The sequence below is a fragment of the Periplaneta americana genome, chromosome 5, assembly GCF_040183065.1.
Source record: "Periplaneta americana isolate PAMFEO1 chromosome 5, P.americana_PAMFEO1_priV1, whole genome shotgun sequence".
Taxonomy (NCBI): domain Eukaryota; kingdom Metazoa; phylum Arthropoda; class Insecta; order Blattodea; family Blattidae; genus Periplaneta; species Periplaneta americana.
In genome coordinates this window covers 55998131-56019238 of record NC_091121.1, presented here as the reverse complement: position 1 = coordinate 56019238, position 21108 = coordinate 55998131, and the positions used below count along the sequence as shown (strand labels likewise).

Genomic DNA, 21108 nt, shown 5'->3' with positions numbered 1-21108 from the left:
CAGTCGCTCAAAATGTACGTAACTCTTCACTGTAATCCACATATTCAAGGATGATGTATCTTAAATTAAATTTTAAGAGTTAATATATCTCACTATAAAATAGTTGTGTATTTACATGTTTAAACATTTTCTATTTCAATGATCATTCATCATATTTCTTGAATGCAGGATATAGGTTTTATTGTAACCGCAGTATACTGCTCAGTGTTTACATTAGAGGCATATTCCACCCGTTGCACGCCCCCTCCTCATACAGTCTATACCGCGTGCGCAGTAAACCTTGCGATTCTCGTGGCAATTCCACGAAGTATAGTTATTAATGTTATGAAAACATGCATTTTTTAGTTTACACTTCAGAATTTCAAAAAATTCTAATAGATCTTCTATTCAGAAATATCATCTATATAACCAGTAAAATTTTCGCTATCTATACCAGAAGGGTTTTAACTAGTATGATGCATCGGTGCTGATCTAGGTCATAAAGGCTTAGGACCCTGAGCTCTGGGTTCGGGCTCGTCTGTAGATGATGAGACCTTACCTGCAGGGCCCAGCAAGAATAGCCGGTCTGTCATCGTCGAATTCACTAACCTAGGTCATCCGTCGGACTTAGACAATCATCGCATATAGGATGTGCAATGGATCTAAACGGTCTGAATGAAAGACGGATCCAACCCTCGCGAAATCAATCACTCAATCAATCAAAACTCTAAGTACAATACGCGATGAATTAAATATTGTATTTCTGTCTAATGATTTATCTAAGTTTTACAAAACAAATATTATAACTAAGCTGCGGATTTATGCCTATATGCCTATTTTAATCCTTAACCTGAAGGCAGAAGATTTTAGGTTACATATCCATTTTAAGGCATTGTGAGTATTATATATGAATTCTATACTTACTTACTTATAAATGGCTTTTAAGGAACCCGAAGGTTCATTGCCGCCCTCACATAAGCCCGCCATCGGTCCCTATCCTGTGCAAGATTAATCCAGTCTCTATCATCATATCCCACTTCCCTCAAATCAATTTTAATATTATCCTCCCATCTACGTCTCGGCCCCCCAAAGGTCTTTTTCCCTCCGGTCTCCCAACTAACACTCTATATGCATTTCTGGATTCGCCCATACGTGCTACATGCCCTGCCCATCTCAAACGTCTGGATTTAATGTCCCTAATTATGTCAGGTGAAGACTACAATGCGTGCAGCTCTGCGTTGTGTAACTTTCTCTATTCTCCTGTAACTTCATCCCTCTTAGCCACAAATATTTTCCTAAGCACCTTATTCTCAAACATCCTTAACCTATGTTCCTCTCTCAAAGTGAAAGGCCAAGTTTCACAACCATACAAAATAACCGGTAATATAACTGTTTTATAAATTCTAACTTTCAGATTTTTTGACAGCAGACTGGATGATAAAAGCTTCTCAACCGAATAATAACACGCATTTCCCATTAACCTATAACTATGTATTTTATTGTTTTAATACTCAAGGGTAGTACAACAGCCAAATTTAACCATTGTTTTAATATGTTCTATTTTAAATTATAGTTTGATTTGATCGTTAAGTATTCACACGTATTTGTTAAACATTACTATAACCAAATATTCGATATGTACAAACTTTAGATATTGTAAATTAGGCTATGCCTGAAGATGTCCATTTTCAACAAAGTTTGCATTGTTGTCAGAAGACAGGTCTGAACTTCACAAGTGATACCAACAAGCCACCACTTGCGAAGCAAATAGGCCAGAAGATAATGGGGTAGAATGGCTAGTTCCTTTCTCCCTTCATTACATACATCGCCGATTAGCTACACGTTACACTAACAATCTCAGATGCATACAAACAATAATAATTTCTCTTCCTCTGACACATATCGTCAAGTGAGATGTACTGGCTTATAACAGATATACATATCAGCCAGAATCTCAATCAGAGGCAAAAGTCGGCATATGATATAGAATACAATAAAACAAAAATGAAAGAAAGGAAATGAAGTGTTGATAATGGTCGTAAAACTTAGATAAGCCATTAGACGGAAATACATATTTAATTGATCAAGTATTATAGTCGACTTATCGGAAATATCAGTACGATCAATTTTAAGATGTAAGTAGAATGTCAAGTTTCATATAATATAGGAGCATTCCATTTTAATGTCAAAACACTAATACCCTAATTTCTTAAAAGATTCTTCCCGCATAAAAAAAGTTCTTGAAAGAAAAGCGAAGAAAACCTGTCTTCCATAGCGTCGAATATTCGTCCTTTCAGTTTGCAGGTACACAGTAAAATCAATTTGTGTAATTTTAGCATTTGGCATTATGTGCAAGACAGGAGCTCAACCAGGATGCTACATTTTCTTGCCGCACTAGCTACGAATGTACATTAATTGACACAGGCATGTGTTACGGTGCGGTGCTTACCTTCTCGCTGTGAGATCCACCAACTACCAATGCGGTCAGGTGACAGAACAAAGGTCTGTCGAGGGTGTGCCATTACTTATAGACGCACATTCAAACTGCGTCGTGACAAGACAAACAGTCACGGCCATTATCAACACTTCATATTCTTTCTTTCGTTCATTTTTGTTAACCAATATAGAAACTTGACAAAGAAAACCTATAAGTTAAAGGCTACGGAAAATTGAGGGGATATATTACACAGATAACAACTTGACAACATAACACATACAGGTTGTAACGAAGAAAGTGGTCAAAACTTCAAATATGTATTCTTCATATATAGCCTATATAAAATGCTTGTTCTCTGAGTAGGGCTTGTAAGTATAATCATGGTACTCCAGTACGTTTGTTTGCTGGAATTCTTAAGATGCATCCTGCTTAAATACGATATGATCATCTGTCGATAAATGCATAGCTATTCTGTATCAGGAGTCCGTGATGGTGCGGTAGTGATTTGAAAGAGGTTCGCCGATCCCAGTTTCAAATGGTATTTTATCATCTTACTGGGAATATTTATTCTTATTGAATTTGGTATTCGCAAGAAACTAGTTCGATTACTTAAAATGTGTCTCAGTAAAACTTACAGCAGAGTCCGTATAGGCCAGTTTCTTTCTGATGCTTTTCCAATTCACTGCGGGCTAAGCAAGGAGATGCACTATCTCCTTTACTTTTTAACTTCGCTCTATAATATGCCATTAGGAAATTCCAGGATAACGCAGAGGGTTTGGAATTGAACGGGTTACATCAGCTTCTTGTCTATGCGGATGACGTGAATATGTTAGGAGAAAATCCACAAACGATTAGGGAAAACACGGAAATTCTACTTGAAGCAAGTAAAGTGATAGGGTTGGAAGTAAATCCTGAAAAGACTAAGTATATGATTATGTCTCGTGAACAGAATATTGTACGAAATGGAAATATAAAAATTAGAGATTTATCCTTCGAAGAGGTGGAAAAATTCAAATATCTTGGAGCAACAGTAACAAATATAAATGACACTCGGGAGGAAATTAAACGCAGAATAAATTTGGGAAATGCCTGTTATTATTCAGTTGAGGAGCTTTTGTCATCTATTCTGCTGTCAAAAAATCTGAAAGTTAGAATTTATAAAACAGTTATATTACCGGTTGTTCTGTATGGCTATGAAACTTGGACTCTCGCTTTGAGAGAGGAACATAGGTTAAGGGTGTTTGAGAATAAGGTGCTTAAGAAAATATTTGCGGCTAAGAGGGATGAAGTTACAGGAGAATGGAGAAAGTTACACAACGCAGAACTGCACGCATTGTATTCTTCACCTGACATAATTAGGAACATTAAATCCAGACGTTTGAGATGGGGAGGGCATGTAGCACGTATGGGCGAATCCAGAAATGCATATAGTGTGTTAGTTGGGAGGCCGGAGTGAAAAAGACCTTTGGGGAGCCCGAGACGTAGATGGGAAGATAATGTTAAAATGGATTTGAGGGAGGTGGGATATGATGATAGAGACTGGATTAATCTTGCTCAGGATAGGGACCAATGGCGGGCTTATGTGAGGGCGGCAATGAATCTCCGGATTCCTTAAAAGCCAGTAAATAAGTTATTTTATCTCAGACTTTTGCAACACACAGTTTAACGGGAATGAGTTCGCCTGAAGGACTTCTCTTGAGTATCTACCCGATATTTTTAGTTTTTTTTTTTTTTTTTTAAATGCTAATGTTCAGGGTCTAACTTTAACTGTGTGCATAGTTTATGCTGGACAAGGCAACGATACAGAAACTAAACTAAAAGTTATCAATCGAGAATTCGATTCATCTCTCACTCTCAGTGACTTTCTAAGAACACATGATGAACTCTCGTCCAACATCGTTGTTAAATTAAAAAATCTTCACTGACTGACATAAAAATTAAGGGAATATTATCCTTTCAGCAATCTATGCCTTCACTTGCAGCACCTTAGAAACAAACGCACAGTAAGGCACTGTGCATCAGTGGTGGATTTTAGGCGAACAGTGAGGGCCGAAAATTCGTAAAAACTAATGTCTGTCTTATGTAATCCGTCACTGAGCAATGCTTATCTTCCTGTATACTCTTATCGAACCGAAACATTATTGTTCAGTCGGGGAAGGTTGGGTGGGAAGTTAAGGGATAGTATGCCGTGACTCGATTGAGGCATCAATGCCTAGGCCTGCGCAACCTCATCAACTCAAGCTTCGAGACTTGCAGATGACACAAGTATAGTAATTACAGCCAATTACTCCAACACATTCCAATCTTCAACAGAGGAAATTCTCTTCAAAATATGTGACTGGTTCTCAGTCAATAAATTGGTATTAAACTGTAACAAAACTAACATAATTCAATTTAAATCCTGTCCAAATTCAACGTCGCAAATTTCTAGCGCAATAATTAATAATATATCCCTATTAGAACAACAACAACCAAATTTCTTGGCTTAAAATCGATAATGTGTTAAATTGGAAAAATCATATTAAAGAAATTATCCCCAAAATAAATTCAGCTTGTTTTGCTATTAGATCTATGCAAAAGATAGTAAATATCAATACCTTAAAAACAATATACTTTGCATACTTCCACTCGGTAATGAGTTTTGGAATAATATTCTGGGGAGCCTATGGCTTGTCAGTATATCTTTTCATTAATAATCTTACTCGTATGTAATCGTGAAAACATTGTAATTAATTCAACAGTTCATAGCATAAATACACGTCAAAAAATGACTTTCATACTCCATCGGCAAGTCTATCATGCTGTCAAAAAGGAGTGCGTTATATGGCAGTAAAAATTTTTAATACCCTCCCTATCGATTTAAAAAATTAAACTCAAAACATAAGATTATTTAGGGCCAAATTAAAGAAGCACCTAATTTCTCACGCCTTCTATTCTGTAGGTGAATTCATGACATTCACTAACACTTCATGAAATTGATACTAAAACTATGTGTTGTACTAGTAGACTATATTGTAAATCTCGTCTGTATGTATTTCATCTAGACTATGACTATAGACAATGTAAGTCGTTTGCCGCATTCTACATTTTACTCCATATTACAATGTAGGGGCTGGATAAATGTAGTGCCCTCACTTGAGAGATCATCTTACCAGGCACATTAACTTTATTCATACGGCTACGAGACTAGACAAATCGCTTTTAGTTTCTAACAGTAGGCCTATAGAGTCGGTACACATATTTTGTTCTAGAATATATTTTGATAAACAGCCCACAACAGTGTTTTATATGGAAGCGGTTCGTAAATTACACTGGACGAAGAAAAAAAAAAAATTTTTATCTGCTACTGACATAAATATTGTTACCTTTTACTGAAATGGATGTAGGCTACTGATTCCATATCAGAAATGAGTTATTGCTTAGCATGTCAGGGCTTCGAGTTAGGAGCGAGTCAGAGTGTTTCACTTTTGCAATGCAGTGCATATAGAATATAGTAGGAAAAAATTTCTGCTCATATTTTATGGTAGGCCTACATATTTTCTTTACTATTGCGTTACCACGTAAAGGTATACAAGTGAATTTATATTTTTGGGTTCTAGTCAAGTCATAATTTACATATCGGATACAATAAAAAAAAAATGAGTGCCGACGCCAATTTCAGACCGAAAAGAAGAGTCGAAAGTTGCCGCCAAAATGTTGGCGAGAGGAGAAGGTCGGGAAGGTGGGATCGCTCGAGCGAGGTGGAAGGGGTAGGCGGTAGAAGGGGTAGCATATACATCTCATTTCCGTGCGTTTCCATACTGGTCACAGGGAAAAAGCGAGATTTCGTGAGGTCGAATCAGTTACAGGTTAGGTTAGTTTAGGCTTTTGGTATGCCTTGGAAGAAAGAGCACATTCTTAGACAAATTGTGAGTATATGCAAGGCATAGCAAAAGCCTAATCTAACCTGTCACTGATTCGATAAAATAGAGTTTTCGTAAGGTAGCATCAGTCACAAGTTAGGTTATATTATATTAGGGGCAGAAGAAATAGGCGGGTATGGCGAACCCCTCATCCACTACCCCGACTCCTATACCCCTCAGAACCTGCTTGGTGTAAGGTCCTGTCCCAAATAAGTCACTCCTCCATTCACACGTTTTGCACTGTAGGAAACCTTAAAAGAATACATAAAATAATAACGTGATTTCTAGTAATTACAAATACCTGATTTACTGAATATTGTTGTTTTGTTTAGTCGACTGTCTGAACACAGGTCTCAAACTCATAACTGACAAAAATAAGGCATCACTAATGAGGTAGCTAAGCCAGGAGATAATGGGTTATGGTGGCCAGTTCTCTTTCTTCTCCATTGCATACATCGCTGAATAGTAACATATTACACTAATCAGACTTTACATGATATTATCATTTATAATATTTCGCAAGTTAGCCATTTCATAAATGTAATAATTATTATCATGGAATGTAAACCTAATACGAGAAATAAAATATTTTGCATTACACACAATTAGTATTTTGTTGTTATGTTTTCAGAATACTGTATTGAAATAGTAAATACTAAATAACGTTTATACAGTTACTAACTTTGTGAATCATGAGGAAATTAAAAATTAAAGTGCAAAAAATTAATATATTTTTACTGTGTGTAAAAAATGTACACGTTATTGTAGCATGAACGAGTTTCGTAATAAAAACATACTTATGTATTAAGAAGCACACTTAGCTTAACAAAAGAAATAACACAATAAGTATGATTAAAAAAATCGTTCTGCACAGGTTCTCTTAACCGATGTAGAGAAACACTACACGCCTTGGCAGTGGCTATCTGCGTTGATGATAGGACACTTTTAATGTCGTCACAAACTTTAAGTTCTTTCACGAAACAACAAACTTGATAAATAACGGCTTTAGTATGAATTCTGATATCAGGGCTCGACTGAAACATGATAGCGATGACTTGGATGATTAGTATTTAAAAATACTGTTTATTATGAGTCATTAGTATTTAAAAATACTGTTTATTATGTTATTATATTTTTTCGAACAAACTATAACACAGTAGTATCACAGACGAGCACTTGTCAACAACTAGCATTCGAACGCAGCGACAGGAAGGTCTCTTTGTTCAGGTCATAAACCGCTAAGGAAAGTGTGGAGTGAGTAGTTTCCGCACAAGACCAAAAACCCGCCTATTTCTTCTGCCTTTACTATAGTTTATAATTCTTCTCGGAATTCACGTTTTTTAGTTGGTAATTTAACAACACTGTATCAACTACTCGTTATTTAACGCCGATGGGATTGGTGATTGTGATTCGATCTTACGAAAACTCGCTTTTTTTCACTGATCAGTGAAATGTGCTAACCCTCACTGCAGCCTGCCCCTTCCAACTCGACGAAGTGTACCCACCTGCCCTCACCTCTCCGCTCGCCACCATTTCCTGAGCAATTTTCACCCTTATTTCGGTGCGAAATTGGTATCGGCACTCAATTTTCGTTTTGTTTACGGTACATATGACTCGACTAGAACACAAGTCCATTAATATAGTTGTGCCTTAACGTGGTAACGCTATTGTAAAGCATTACCTATGTTATTATTTTAGAATGAAAGTAGCTTATTTTCTTTTCTGCTTATGTCTACCTGTAGCTGAGTTTTGATGAGGTCAAATCACTGACAGGTTAGATTAGATTAGGCTTTCGGTAAGCCTTGAAAAAAAGGGCATATTCTTAGACAATTGTGAATATATGTACGGTTTAGCAAAAGCCTAGCCTAGCCTAACCTGTCACTGATTCGATCTACTCGAGTTTTCTTAAGGTAGAATCAATGATAAGTTAGATTAGTTTAGAATTTTGTATGCCTTTGAGAAAAAAGACACATTCTTAGACAATTGAGAGTATATGCAAGACATAGCAAAGGTCTAAAACAGCTATGGGGACTATAAGCAAAGTAGGGAGGGAACGTTCCTACTCACCCCACATTCGTTTGATTGGCAGGCGAGGGGTAAGGCAGTTGTTTTGCTAAGTCAAGAGCAGAGGTGGACTCGACACACCTTGCGCATCAGTAGGCTAATTTCTCCGCTCTTATTTCTCGTTTTAAAATCTTTACAGTATTTTGTTTATAGGAAGTACACGTATGATACAATAATTATGACGGCCACCTACTCTCATTAGGCAAATTATATATTTTTCAATTGTATAACCATTCCTTTATCATGTGCACGAAAAATTCTTGAACTGCCTTGTGATCGACATAATAAAGTATTTCTTTTCTAAAAGCAAAGCTCCATTGTCATTTAACTGTACAATATATTAAAAGATACAATGCTCAACATAATAAATTGTTTCTTTTTAAAACCAATAAAGTAACTAAGCTCCATTGTCATTTAACTTTAAAACATATTAAACACAATATAATAATCAACAAAATCAATTGTTTCTTTTTATAAATACTAAAGAAAGTAAAACTAAGCTCCACTGTCTTTTAACTTTAAAACATATTAAACAAAATATATGAGATATGAATGAAACGAAATATTACTGTAGGCCTATACTGCTGGTTTTCATTTTTTTTTTTTTTTTTTTTTTTTTTTTTTGATTGCCCTCGAAATTTCTTGTTATTAACTAAAAAGGATATATTTGGCTCTAAAATAGAACAACTCAACCGTAATACTGAAACTAAATGCATGTCTGTGATCCTAGACCTGGAGATACTTTCGGCCATATTCATTTTGATAAGAAAAACAGCTCACAACAGTAAGTTGAGCCAAACATAGATACCATACGCATTGCAAATGTGCGCAGATTAGAGAATTGCTCCTCTGGTAGGTATTTAAAGAGATCTAATCCAAGCAACAGACTTTCTTCTTTTTGTAAGTAACAAAAAATTCTTTCTGCCACTCTTCCTGAAACTGACGTCCCGAGATCGAAGCCATACCCGCCACTGAATGAAGCGTGTCTAGAGAAGCACCAGGCGGAGGAGAGGGTCGGTGGAGGTAAGGCGGCTTTGAGTTCAGTGGCCCTTCGGAGCTATTTTTCCCCATGGTTGGTCTAAAATAACCCAACCTGTCACTGATTCGATCTTACGGAAACTCGATTTTTTTCCGTCATCAGTGAGGATATGCATGGAAATGAGATATGCTACGTCTCTTTGCCGCCTACCTCTTCCACCTCGACGGAGCGATCTCACTTGCCCGCACCTTCCCCTCGCCACCACTTTGAGAAATTTTCACCCTTATTTCGGTGCGAAATTGGTATCGGCACTCAATTTTTTAACGGTACATATGACTCTACTAGAACTCACGCTATAGTAAAGAATTACCTCTGTTGTTATTTTATGGACTGAAATTAAATATATATTAGAATCATCTAATAACCGCCATTAACTCTTTTAAAAGTAGCTTACTTGCTTTTCTGCTTATGTCTACATATAGCTAATTATTGTAGGAACCAGCAGTAGACACTAATCATATTCGGACTAAATAGACTTTGGTATCTTGTTTCTATTACAGATATGTCCTAATGAAATTTTTCCCCATTTTCATCACTTACATCATCGAGATTAGGTAAAAACTAGATTCTGATATGCTCTAATATGTTATGCAGTAGCTCAGAGTAATTATGAACTCAATCATTTCCTATAAACTCTATTTCCACGAGAACGAATGTGTCCCGAGCTTACACCTCAAAAGATTGAGGTTTGATTCAAATATAATATCACACATCAACTGTCTTATCTCTAGTCCAATAAAAATTCCTAGTCTCAATTTTGCATCACTTTTCACTGAATCAAAAACCATCACCATCATGACTAATATCCACCAAATAGGATAATATTTGCACTTTATAACTTTCATTTCTGAGGATGTGTGTTCTTTTAGTTGGTTATTTAACGACGCTGTATCAACGACTGGTTATTTAACGTCGATGGGATTGGTGATAGTGAGATGGTATTTGGTGACATGAGACCGAGGATTCGCCATAGATTACCTGAGATTCATCTTACGGTTGGGAAAAAGCTCGGAAATAATTCAACCAGGTAATCAGCCTAAGCAGGAAACGAATTCACGCTCGAGCGCAACTCCTAATCTGCAGTCAAGCGCCTAAGTCGACTGAGCTATGCTGGTGGATAATCGTGTTGTTACGATATGTAGATAACAGAAAAAATCGCTGGTATCTTAGCGGGGGGGGGGGAGAAAGGATGGAATGCAACACAACTTTGTCACACTGTCTTCATCATAAATAAGGCAATTTTTTTTGTGTACTAATTGAAGCATTTGTAATATTAGCAATGATACATAAATAATTCTAGAAAATAAGTATTAGAGAAACATATAGGCCTATACAGGGTGATTCACGAGGAAAGGTAAAAAATTTAGGATACGATACCTTAGGCAACTTTGAGTGAGAAAGTTCATATGAACATAGATCCGTTTTCGAACGATGGCGGAGCTAGTTGCATTTTTTTGGTAAAACGTCTCGCCCCAATGTGAATCAGACGTTACCATATGCTGCTGATGTTCGCAATGAATGACGTAACATTGGAATCTGCATTGTGAGCGATGTAGATAAGAGAAACAAACTGGGTGGTGGGGCATTACAAATGTCCAATCGCCTTTGCTTGTATGATGTAATGACACAGAACCCGCAGATAACACAAATATAGCCTACACTATCATCAATTCACAGCAGTTCAGTCAGCTACCTACAGTACAGTAGTTATACAGGTACAGTTATCGGAAGTGTTAAGTTGTGTTTTTTCAAGATGCCTTATAAATTTTCGACTACACAATACGCCGATATTGTGTATGTTTATGGTTTGTGCGATGGAAGTTCCTTGCGTGCCGTCGCTAAATATGAACGACGCTTTCCGAACAGAAGGGTACCATATCGAAGAGTACTTACTGTCTATGGGGTTGGCTGAAAGACTTGGTATAGCAAAGGAACGGGGAAACAAGAGAGGCGCTAAATGACCGTATTTTGGATGCGGCATAAAGAACAGCTACATACGTGCAGCTCTCCCTAGCGATGAGCGCGATTCAAGCCCGAGCGCAACAGTGCATTGAAGCAGAAGGAGCTACGTTTGAAAATGTGTGAAGACATCGACCGCGATGTTTAGAATATTAAGTATTTATGTATACGTGAATATAAACTTGAAATTTGTCCGTTATCTGTCTCTAAATACGAGTTAGTACAATGGAATCCCAGACGTTTTTCTGAAGTCAAAGAGCCATATCTCCGTAACCGTTTGAAAACGGACCTATATCATATGAACTTTTTGACTCAGAATGACTTCAGAATTCACGTCCTAATTTTTTTACCTTTCCTCGTGAATCACCCTGTATATACAAATTGTGACGCGACGAAACAAAATTCAGATTTGTAATACCACAATAAATTTAGTTTAGTATAGGCCTACTTGTTTTTTGGCAGCAAAATTATTCAAATCTGGCTTTTAGGTATAGTTCCCTGTGAAGTCAAAGGTTTCGGGATCGATACCCGGCTCCGGAACAATTTTTACATTTAAATTATTCAGAAAATTATTGTTCGACAATGTTATTGGATATCGTATAATTTTTTGAGCCTACCTTAGGTAACTTTTTCGTTGGCCTTAGATGGATTCCCGCCACCTCGACGGCTCCTGGTACCAGAGGCACAGGTCTAGTGAAACTAAAATGGCTGTTAATAAAAATAAGACTGGTGTTCCTGGCCAGTTCGGAGAGCAACGGAAGTTCGTCACCGAAGAATTCTTTTGCAACCTCGTATCCAGGTGCATCCATTGTGAAAGGGTAGTGAAGATAATGTGCCACGTAAGAAACAGTGTTGCTCAGTCTCTGCATGAAAGTCATCTTGTCCGAAAACTCACCAAAATGCGTAGGGATGAATGAAGGGTTATCCGGATTTCCAACTCTGGCCGGCACCCAAGGCATCACGGAACAAGAACTGAATGCTATTATCGGAATCTGGAACTTGTACCCAAATGCCAGGAAGCAATCCGTGTTGAACGGCTCCGCCAACATCACGTCAAATTTCTCATTGGAGTTTAGCAACTTCTGAACCAATGGATGTTTAAATGTTTTTCTGCATGCCTCTACTCCCCATTTGCTCAGCTTTAAGATGCTCTCGATTTGACTTCCTCTTCCTACATCAGCTAAGGTTAGGCCAAACACACTTGTACTGGCTGTAACATTTTCCTTAAGATTGATGTCTTTATACTTGGATATTGGTTGTTCCCTAGGAAACGGACTCAATACAACGACTTCGTGCCCTCTGTTTGCAAGCTCCTCGAGATAATACTCAAAAACTTTAAAGTGACTCCTTCCTGAATATGGAAATGCCGCCAAAATTCTGTAACCGTCGGAGATTTCAAATAGACCATGTAAGAATATGGCAGACATGATTACAATGAACTTCATTTTGGCGTTATTAAATAATCTTGGTTACTATTTGAGCCAAAATAAAATCGAAACGCTTTCAATTAAAGGCTGGAGACAATGCGATATGTTAAATTAATAATAGTACTCGATAATACAAAGCAAGAAATAATAGACCACTTATTAGTTTCTATATCCTAAACATTTATTCTATTTGAAAAAAAAAACCGTTTTAAATGCTATGAAATGTTTACCTTTAAAACCAAAATATTTAAATTGACATGAATTGACGTTTAATTTTATAGTATATAGCGATCCTGAGTCAAAGTGCGAATTATTATGGAAAATTATCTTTGGAAGTACAACTTCTGAATACTTACAAATTCATATAATGATCAAAGAACCTAATATAGACATTACATCCTTAAACGACGATTGAATCCTTTTGTTCAAACGCATAAATTCTAAGGAATGCAAATTACAAGTACCTACGAGTAGGCTAAATCTAATTCTCTTATAAATGAGAGTACATATAACCCAACTATCGCAACAATTACAATAGCGGAACTTCTAATGATACAAACACAGGGTCCTTAAAAATATTTTTGTAGCGTAATCCATTCATATACACGGAAAAAACACAAATGTACTTTAGGCACAATTTAATTCTTTTGAGTTTTAACCACGCAACCACTCCGTACGTCACGAAGCTCAGATTGTTCCTCCGCAAAGTGGGAAGTGCACAGATTTTCTACAATACAAAATTCACTCATGAACTACAACACACGAACAACATACTGTAGTTTAGTGATGCGCATCGAGCCGTATCACAGCACACCAGCTAAAAACTCAGACCTGATTTTTCTCGTCGCAGATACTATTTTCTGATTGCGAAAACAAAGTTTTACACATCATAAAACTGATTTATTATAACTGTCATGTGTATTATTCCACTGTTTAAAACGGTCGTATACGAATCCCGAACACTGTTAAACTTTGTGAGAGTGCCAGAACTGCGAGACTCGTCAGCTGAGAGCGTGGCCCACTGCTAACTTGGTTTTTACCAAGAAATACATTCGCGGTCCACGTCTTGAGTCAATGAAACCATCTGCAAGGTCACGGCTCCCGTTGTCTTGAGCAGAGATCGGATACGCACAGTGTGTCCAACTTCAGAAACACAAAATACGCTGCGGAGCTGCCAAAATTTCGCTAAATTCCGCTGCTGTTGTATATCTCAATAAACATGGAGCAATCAGAAATATATTAAAAGGGATCACGGAATTAGGTTTCATTGTGCTTCTTGACATAATTTAAATTATTTTAAATTAATTATACTGATGTTTCCGGAAAGTCTATTGTAGTACTTCATTAATTGAATATATATTTCCGTCTAAATGACTTATCCAAGTTTTACAAAAAAATATTACAAAATATAATTTGTTATTGTATTCTATATCATATGCGAACGTTTTCGCTAATTGGCATCTTCAGACTTAATTTTCAATATCTAAATTTTTGTAGGTAATGAATATTTAGTTACAATAATGTTTAGCAAATACAAATAAATAATTAAAAATCAAATCAAAAATAATTTAAAATAGAACATATTAAAACAATAGTTACATTTGGTTATTGTACTACCTTTAATTATTAAGACAGTATAATACATAGTTATAGGTTAAAATCATAAAGCATCTACAATTGTACATAATGTAAACTTTATTATACAAATAACTTGTTTCATCAAAATATTTAGAATAAATTTGTCTAATTTTAATAAATGATTTGTAGGCCTACTGTATAAATCTTAAATTATTACAACATTAAATTATATAATTTTATTTTATCCACTTAAGAATGTGATTTATTATAGTTTTAAGTGTGTTTTTACTTATTATTATAATTATTATTGTAATGTGTTTTGTTACAATTCTATTTGTAATTTATTAACAACTATAAAACAGTAGGCATGTTAATTTATCTAAGTTGTGTCAAATATTTGTTGTTCAGTTATTATAATTTGAAGACGTAGATGTATGTGATGTTGAAGGAACGCACTTCACATAATACTATCATTGCTTTTCATATTAAAAGTATGCAGTATACATTGTTGAACTGAACTCTGTTTCAACGGAATCTTTCAAATGGGCCAATCAAAATGTATAATGTTGAATAGTAGGCCTATCCATTGAATCAGAATTGCACTTTAGTTGTAATGATTTGTTTTAATTAATGGTGAATGATGGATGACGTGTGAGGTCTAAATGTTATCCTACAATGTAATGCCATTACGGTACAGACAGTTGTAGGATAACATTAAATGTTTATTTTTTATATACAAAAGCTAATCAGATTTCTTCCCAGGTTATTACATTTTTGGTATTACATTAATTCCTGAGATAACTGTGCAAATGGAGATGATTTTGTCCTTCAAGAAATTTTGGAAAAATCCGTCCGTCCGTCAACCAACCCTTTTCAGCACGACTTCAGATTCTCCTGTTATTGATGCAAGGAGGTCTCATTGTTTAACAGTGACCAAAATATGTGTATGAATCTTGTAAAAGTATAAATAGGATTTCTATATTTTAATCATCACGTAAGTTGAGATATTTCGTGTAAAAAGAGATTTTACTTTTGGATATTTAAAACTCAATAAATGCAAATAATGTAATACAATGATTGATATTGCCTCTTAAATTACAGAGTAGGGTGTGCATTTTTCTCACAAGAATCACGAAGATAAAGCCAATACTTATTTTCGATGCTTTGCAAATCTTTCAGTTTCAACATTTTTGACGAATAATTTGAATTAACTTGTTCCAAAGTACGTTTGCGCTGAAGAGTTTCTTTCATTTTGTTTTGATTAAGTATTGAAAATTAAATTTTTTCGGGATTCTGATTTCAATGCTATTGTATCCGACGTGCGTAACACGTGCCCCGTTTCTCGATCGCGCAAATTTAATATACTCCTACCTTCTACCTTCGGCAAGTAGGCGAGAGTCGTTATATGCATAATAAGTCGATTTTTTTAATATTATATCCATGCATTCTAAAGTAGGATGCTAATCGATCCTCTAAATAAATGTTTTCTCTATTTTCTTTCGTTCCGCCAACTTCAACAATTGACTCAAGGGAAAACAGCACGAGAACTGACTCGAGATGAAAGAGAACGAGAACTGACTCGAGATGAAAGAGAACGAAAACTGACCCAAGAGGAAAGAGCACAGGAACTGACCAAGAAGAAAGAGAACGAGAACTGATTCGAGATGAAAGACAACTAGAATTGACTCGAGACGAAAGAGAACCAGAACTGACTCGAGATGAAAGAGAACGAAAACTGACCCAAGAGGAAATAGCACAGGAACTGACCAAGAAGAAAGAGAACGAGAACTGATTCGAGATGAAAGAGAATTAGAACTGACTCGAGACGAAAGAGAACCAGAACTGACTCGAGATGAAAGAGAACGAAAACTGACCCAAGAGGAAATAGCACAGGAACTGACCAAGAAGAAAGAGAACGAGAACTGATTCGAGATGAAAGAGAATTAGAACTGACTCGAGACGAAAGAGAACCAGAACTGACTCGAGATGAAAGAGAACGAAAACTGACCCAAGAGGAAATAGCACAGGAACTGACCAAGAAGAAAGAGAACGAAAACTGATTCGAGATGAAAAAGAATGAGAACTGACTCAAGAGGAAAGAGCGCTACAATTGTCACAAGAAGAATGAATGGTTTCTTCCGAGGTTTTCCCCAGCCGTGGGACTGAAGCCGGATGGTCTATGGCGAGTCCTCGGCATCACTTCATTTCACCCCTTTGATTTGATTACCTGGTTGGGTTTTTCCGAGGTTTTCCCCAACCAAAACGCAAATGCCGGGTAATCTTTTGGCGAATCCTCGAATCTCACCTCATCATTGTAGAAATTTATTAAATTGTAAAACTGTAAAAATTGTAAAATTTTGTGAAAATTGTAATTGTAATATTTTAAAATTTTCACTTGTTCCACACCTTAAAGCTTCATTGCTCATGTAAGATCTATGAAATATAATAAATGAATGAATGAATGAATGAATGAATGAATGAATGAATGAATGGATGAATGACTCATGAGGAAAAAGCACGAGGATTTGCACAAGAAAAAAGAGAACAAGAACTGACTCGAGGTGAAAGAGAACCAGAACTGACTCGAGATGAAAGAGAACGAGAACTAACTCAAGGGGAAAGAGCACGAGACATAAGAAGAAAGAGAATGAGAACTGAATCAAGAGGAAAGAGCGCTACAACTGTCACAAGAAGAAAAAGAACAGACAGGTTAGGAATGAAGAAAGAGACAGGTTAGGAATGAAGTAAGAGACAAGTTAGGAATGAAGTAAGAAACAGGTTAGGAATGAAGTAAGAGACAGGTTAGGAATGAGGGAAGAGACAAGTTAGGAATGAAGTAAGAAACAGGTTAGGAATGAAGTAAGAGACAAGATAGGAATAAAGAAAGAAACAAGTTAGGAATGAAGTAAGAGACAGGTTAGGAATGAGGGAAGAGACAAGTTAGGAATGAAGTAAGAGACAAGTTAGGAATGAAGTAAGAGACAAGTTAGGAATGAAGAAAGAAACAGGTTAGGAATGAAGTAAGAGACAGGTTAGGAATGAAGTAAGAAACAAGTTAGGAATGAAGTAAGAGACAGGTTAGGAATGAGGGAAGATACAAGTTAGGAATGAAGTAAGAAACAGGTTAGGAATGAAGTAAGAGACAGGTTAGGAATGAAGTAAGAAACAAGTTAGGAATGAAGTAAGAAACAGGTTAGGAATGAGGGAAGAGACAAGTTAGGAATGAAGTAAGAAACAGGTTAGGAATGAGGGAAGAGACAAGTTAGGAATGAAGTAAGAAACAGGTTAGGAATGAAGTAAGAGACAGGTTAGGAATGAGGTAAGAAACAAGTTAGGAATGAAGTAAGAAACAGGTTAGGAATGAAATAAGAGACAGGTTAGGAATGAAGTAAGAGACAGGTTAGGAATGAGGGAAGAGACAGGTTAGGAGTGAAGTAAGAGACAGGTTAGGAATGAGGGAAGAGACAAGTTAGGAATGAAGTAAGAGACAGGTTAGGAATGAGGGAAGAGACAGGTTAGGAGTGAAGTAAGAGACAGGTTAGGAATGAGGGAAGAGACAAGTTAGGAATGAAGTAAGAAACAGGTTAGGAATGAAGTAAGAGACAAGTTAGGAATGAGGGAAGAGACAGGTTAGGAATGAGGGAAGAGACAGGTTAGGAATGAAGTAAGAAACAGGTTAGGAATGAGGGAAGAGACAAGTTAGGAATGAGGGAAGAGACAGGTTAGGAATGAAGTAAGAGACAGGTTAGGAATGAAGTAAGAGACAGGTTAGGAATGAAGTAAGAGACAGGTTAGGAATGAAGTAAGAGACAGGTTAGGAATGAGGTAAGAAACAAGTTAGGAATGAAGTAAGAAACAGGTTAGGAATGAAATAAGAGACAGGTTAGGAATGAAGTAAGAGACAGGTTAGGAATGAGGTAAGAAACAAGTTAGGAATGAAGTAAGAAACAGGTTAGGAATGAAATAAGAGACAGGTTAGGAATGAAGTAAGAGACAGGTTAGGAATGAGGGAAGAGACAGGTTAGGAGTGAAGTAAGAGACAGGTTAGGAATGAGGGAAGAGACAAGTTAGGAATGAAGTAAGAAACAGGTTAGGAATGAAGTAAGAGACAAGTTAGGAATGAGGGAAGAGACAGGTTAGGAATGAGGGAAGAGACAGGTTAGGAATGAAGTAAGAAACAGGTTAGGAATGAGGGAAGAGACAAGTTAGGAATGAGGGAAGAGACAGGTTAGGAATGAAGTAAGAGACAGGTTAGGAATGAAGTAAGAGACAGGTTAGGAATGAAGTAAGAGACAAGTTAGGAATAAAGTAAGAAACAGATTAGGAATGAAGTAAAAAACAGGTTAGGAATGAAGTAAGAGGCAGGTTAGGAATGAGGGAAGAGACAGGTTAGGAATGAAGTAAGAGACAGGTTAGGAATGAAGTAAGAGACAGGTTAGGAATGAAGTAAGAGACAGGTTAGGAATGAAGTAAGAGACAAGTTAGGAATAAAGTAAGAAACAGATTAGGAATGAAGTAAAAAACAGGTTAGGAATGAAGTAAGAGACAGGTTAGGAATGAGGGAAGAGACAGGTTAGGAATGAAGTAAGAGACAGGTTAGGAATGAAGTAAGAGACAGGTTAGGAATGAAGTAAGAAACAGGTTAGGAATGAAGTAAGAGACAGGTTAGCAATGAAGTAAGAAACAGGTTAGGAATGAAGTAAGAGACAAGTTAGGAATGAGGGAAGAGACAGGTTAGGAATGCAGTAAGAGACAGGTTAGGAATGAGGTAAGAAACAAGTTAGGAATGAAGTAAGAAACAGGTTAGGAATGAAATAAGAGACAGGTTAGGAATGAAGTAAGAGACAGGTTAGGAATGAGGGAAGAGACAGGTTAGGAGTGAAGTAAGAGACAGGTTAGGAATGAGGGAAGAGACAAGTTAGGAATGAAGTAAGAGACAGGTTAGGAATGAAGTAAGAAACAAGTTAGGAATGAAGTAAGAGGCAGGTTAGGAATGAAGTAAGAAACAGGTTAGGAATGAAGTAAGAGACAGGTTAGGAATGAAGTAAGAAACAAGTTAGGAATGAAGTAAGAGACAGGTTAGGAATGAGGGAAGATACAAGTTAGGAATGAAGTAAGAAACAGGTTAGGAATGAAGTAAGAGACAGGTTAGGAATGAAGTAAGAAACAAGTTAGGAATGAAGTAAGAAACAGGTTAGGAATGAGGGAAGAGACAAGTTAGGAATGAAGTAAGAAACAGGTTAGGAATGAAGTAAGAGACAGGTTAGGAATGAAGTAAGAAACAAGTTAGGAATAAAGTAAGAGAAAGGTTAGGAATGAAGTAAGAAACAAGTTAGGAATGAAGTAAGAGACAGGTTAGGAATGAAGTAAGAAACAGGTTAGGAATGAGGGAAGAGACAAGTTAGTAATGAAGTAAGAAACAGGTTAGGAATGAAGTAAGAGACAGGTTAGGAATGAGGGAAGAGACAAGTTAGAAATGAAGTAAGAAATAGGTTAGGAATGAAGTAAGAGACTTAGGAATGAAGTAAGAGAATTTAGAAATGAAGTAAGAGGCTTAGGAATGAAGTAAAAGACAGGTAAGGAATGAAGTAAGAGACAGATTAGGAATGAAGTAAGAGACAGGCTAGGAATGAAGTAAGAGAGAAGTTAGGAATGAATAAAGAGAGTAATGAAGAAAGAGACAGGTTAGAAACTATACAAGAGGACGTTGATGGAGTACTCTTATCGGTACATTTGTTAGTTGAACCTTCTGATATGTTTATCACCTATTTTTTAGATCTTACAGCATACATTTTTATTTTTCAGATCTAATCTTATTCTCAACCAAGCACTTACAATGGCAGGTGACAATCTATTTCTGTGTTACAGTTGGGAAAGCAGTGATATTTTAATTTTTTACATATGATTACAAGAATTAGTGCCATCTCTTAGTGAAAATTAGAGTTGCGCAAAAAAAAACTAATAACATTAATTTGGTAAGTTTTAGAGAAAATAAATGTACAAATTTAAGCTTTTAAAATGCACTTTTTAAATTTCCGCTACATTTTGGGAGGATTTCGATTATCGTAGTTACTTCACCCAAAGCCTGAAATTTCGCTATGCGTCGTAGAATTCCGCTACAGTTGGGCACACTGTAATACACAACTGCAAGCGAAGATATTGCGTTATCTCGATTCGTGCTATAATCAGTTGTTTCTTTAAATCTTCTTCACTCAGAGAAATAAGAATCTTATAGAATCAAATAACTAGACAAGTCAACAATGACGGATTGACAATATTGAAGAGTTTAATCTCAAAATTCGCTGAGTCCATTTGGCCATTTTTATGATTTATACTTATACTGTGTATATGATTAAGTTTGAGACCTCTATCATTGTATTGTAAGATTGGTTTCTTCCAAAACATCGCCAGTCCTTGCCTAAAAGAATGTGTTATTGTGCATGTCACTTGAAAACTCTTTCAGTTCGTAGACCGGTGTATAAACATAACTACCCCAGTTCTTTCATAAAAATGGACTTAATGTGTTTTGGGATCACATTTTTCAACTCTGCCGCCTGTAAGCGCCCAAGAATTTCCCGCTCCTTCTTCCATTAGTATGTACGCCTCTACTTTCATCCTTGATAAAAGTTGGGATAAAAAAATAAGTGTGACGTGTCAGGGACACAGGCGTAGGGTTTTGTTTTTGTTTCCGTTTATACATGGAGAGATCAGGTTTATGATACA

The 21108-nt window shown here is 36.4% G+C and overlaps 1 protein-coding gene across 5 annotated transcripts in view; it reads right to left on the bottom strand.

Moving 5' to 3' along the window:
• LOC138699631 (UDP-glycosyltransferase UGT5-like) overlaps positions 1-21108 on the bottom strand; it is a 121719-nt gene that overhangs the window by 17897 nt on the left and 82714 nt on the right. Inside the window, exons 1-2 of one of the 5 annotated variants that reach the window (XM_069825661.1) lie at positions 13582-13889; positions 11998-12757 (exon numbers count right to left, since the gene is read on the bottom strand). The exons of 2 other annotated variants lie outside the window; for them this stretch is intronic. In XM_069825661.1, the coding sequence (XP_069681762.1) occupies positions 11998-12757; positions 13582-13601 (780 nt within the window). In that variant the 5' untranslated portion in view covers positions 13602-13889. Of the gene's footprint in view, positions 1-2428; positions 2501-11997; positions 13890-21108 lie in introns of those variants that run through there. 2 more of the 5 variants (XM_069825658.1, XM_069825659.1) reach the window with 2 other exon arrangements.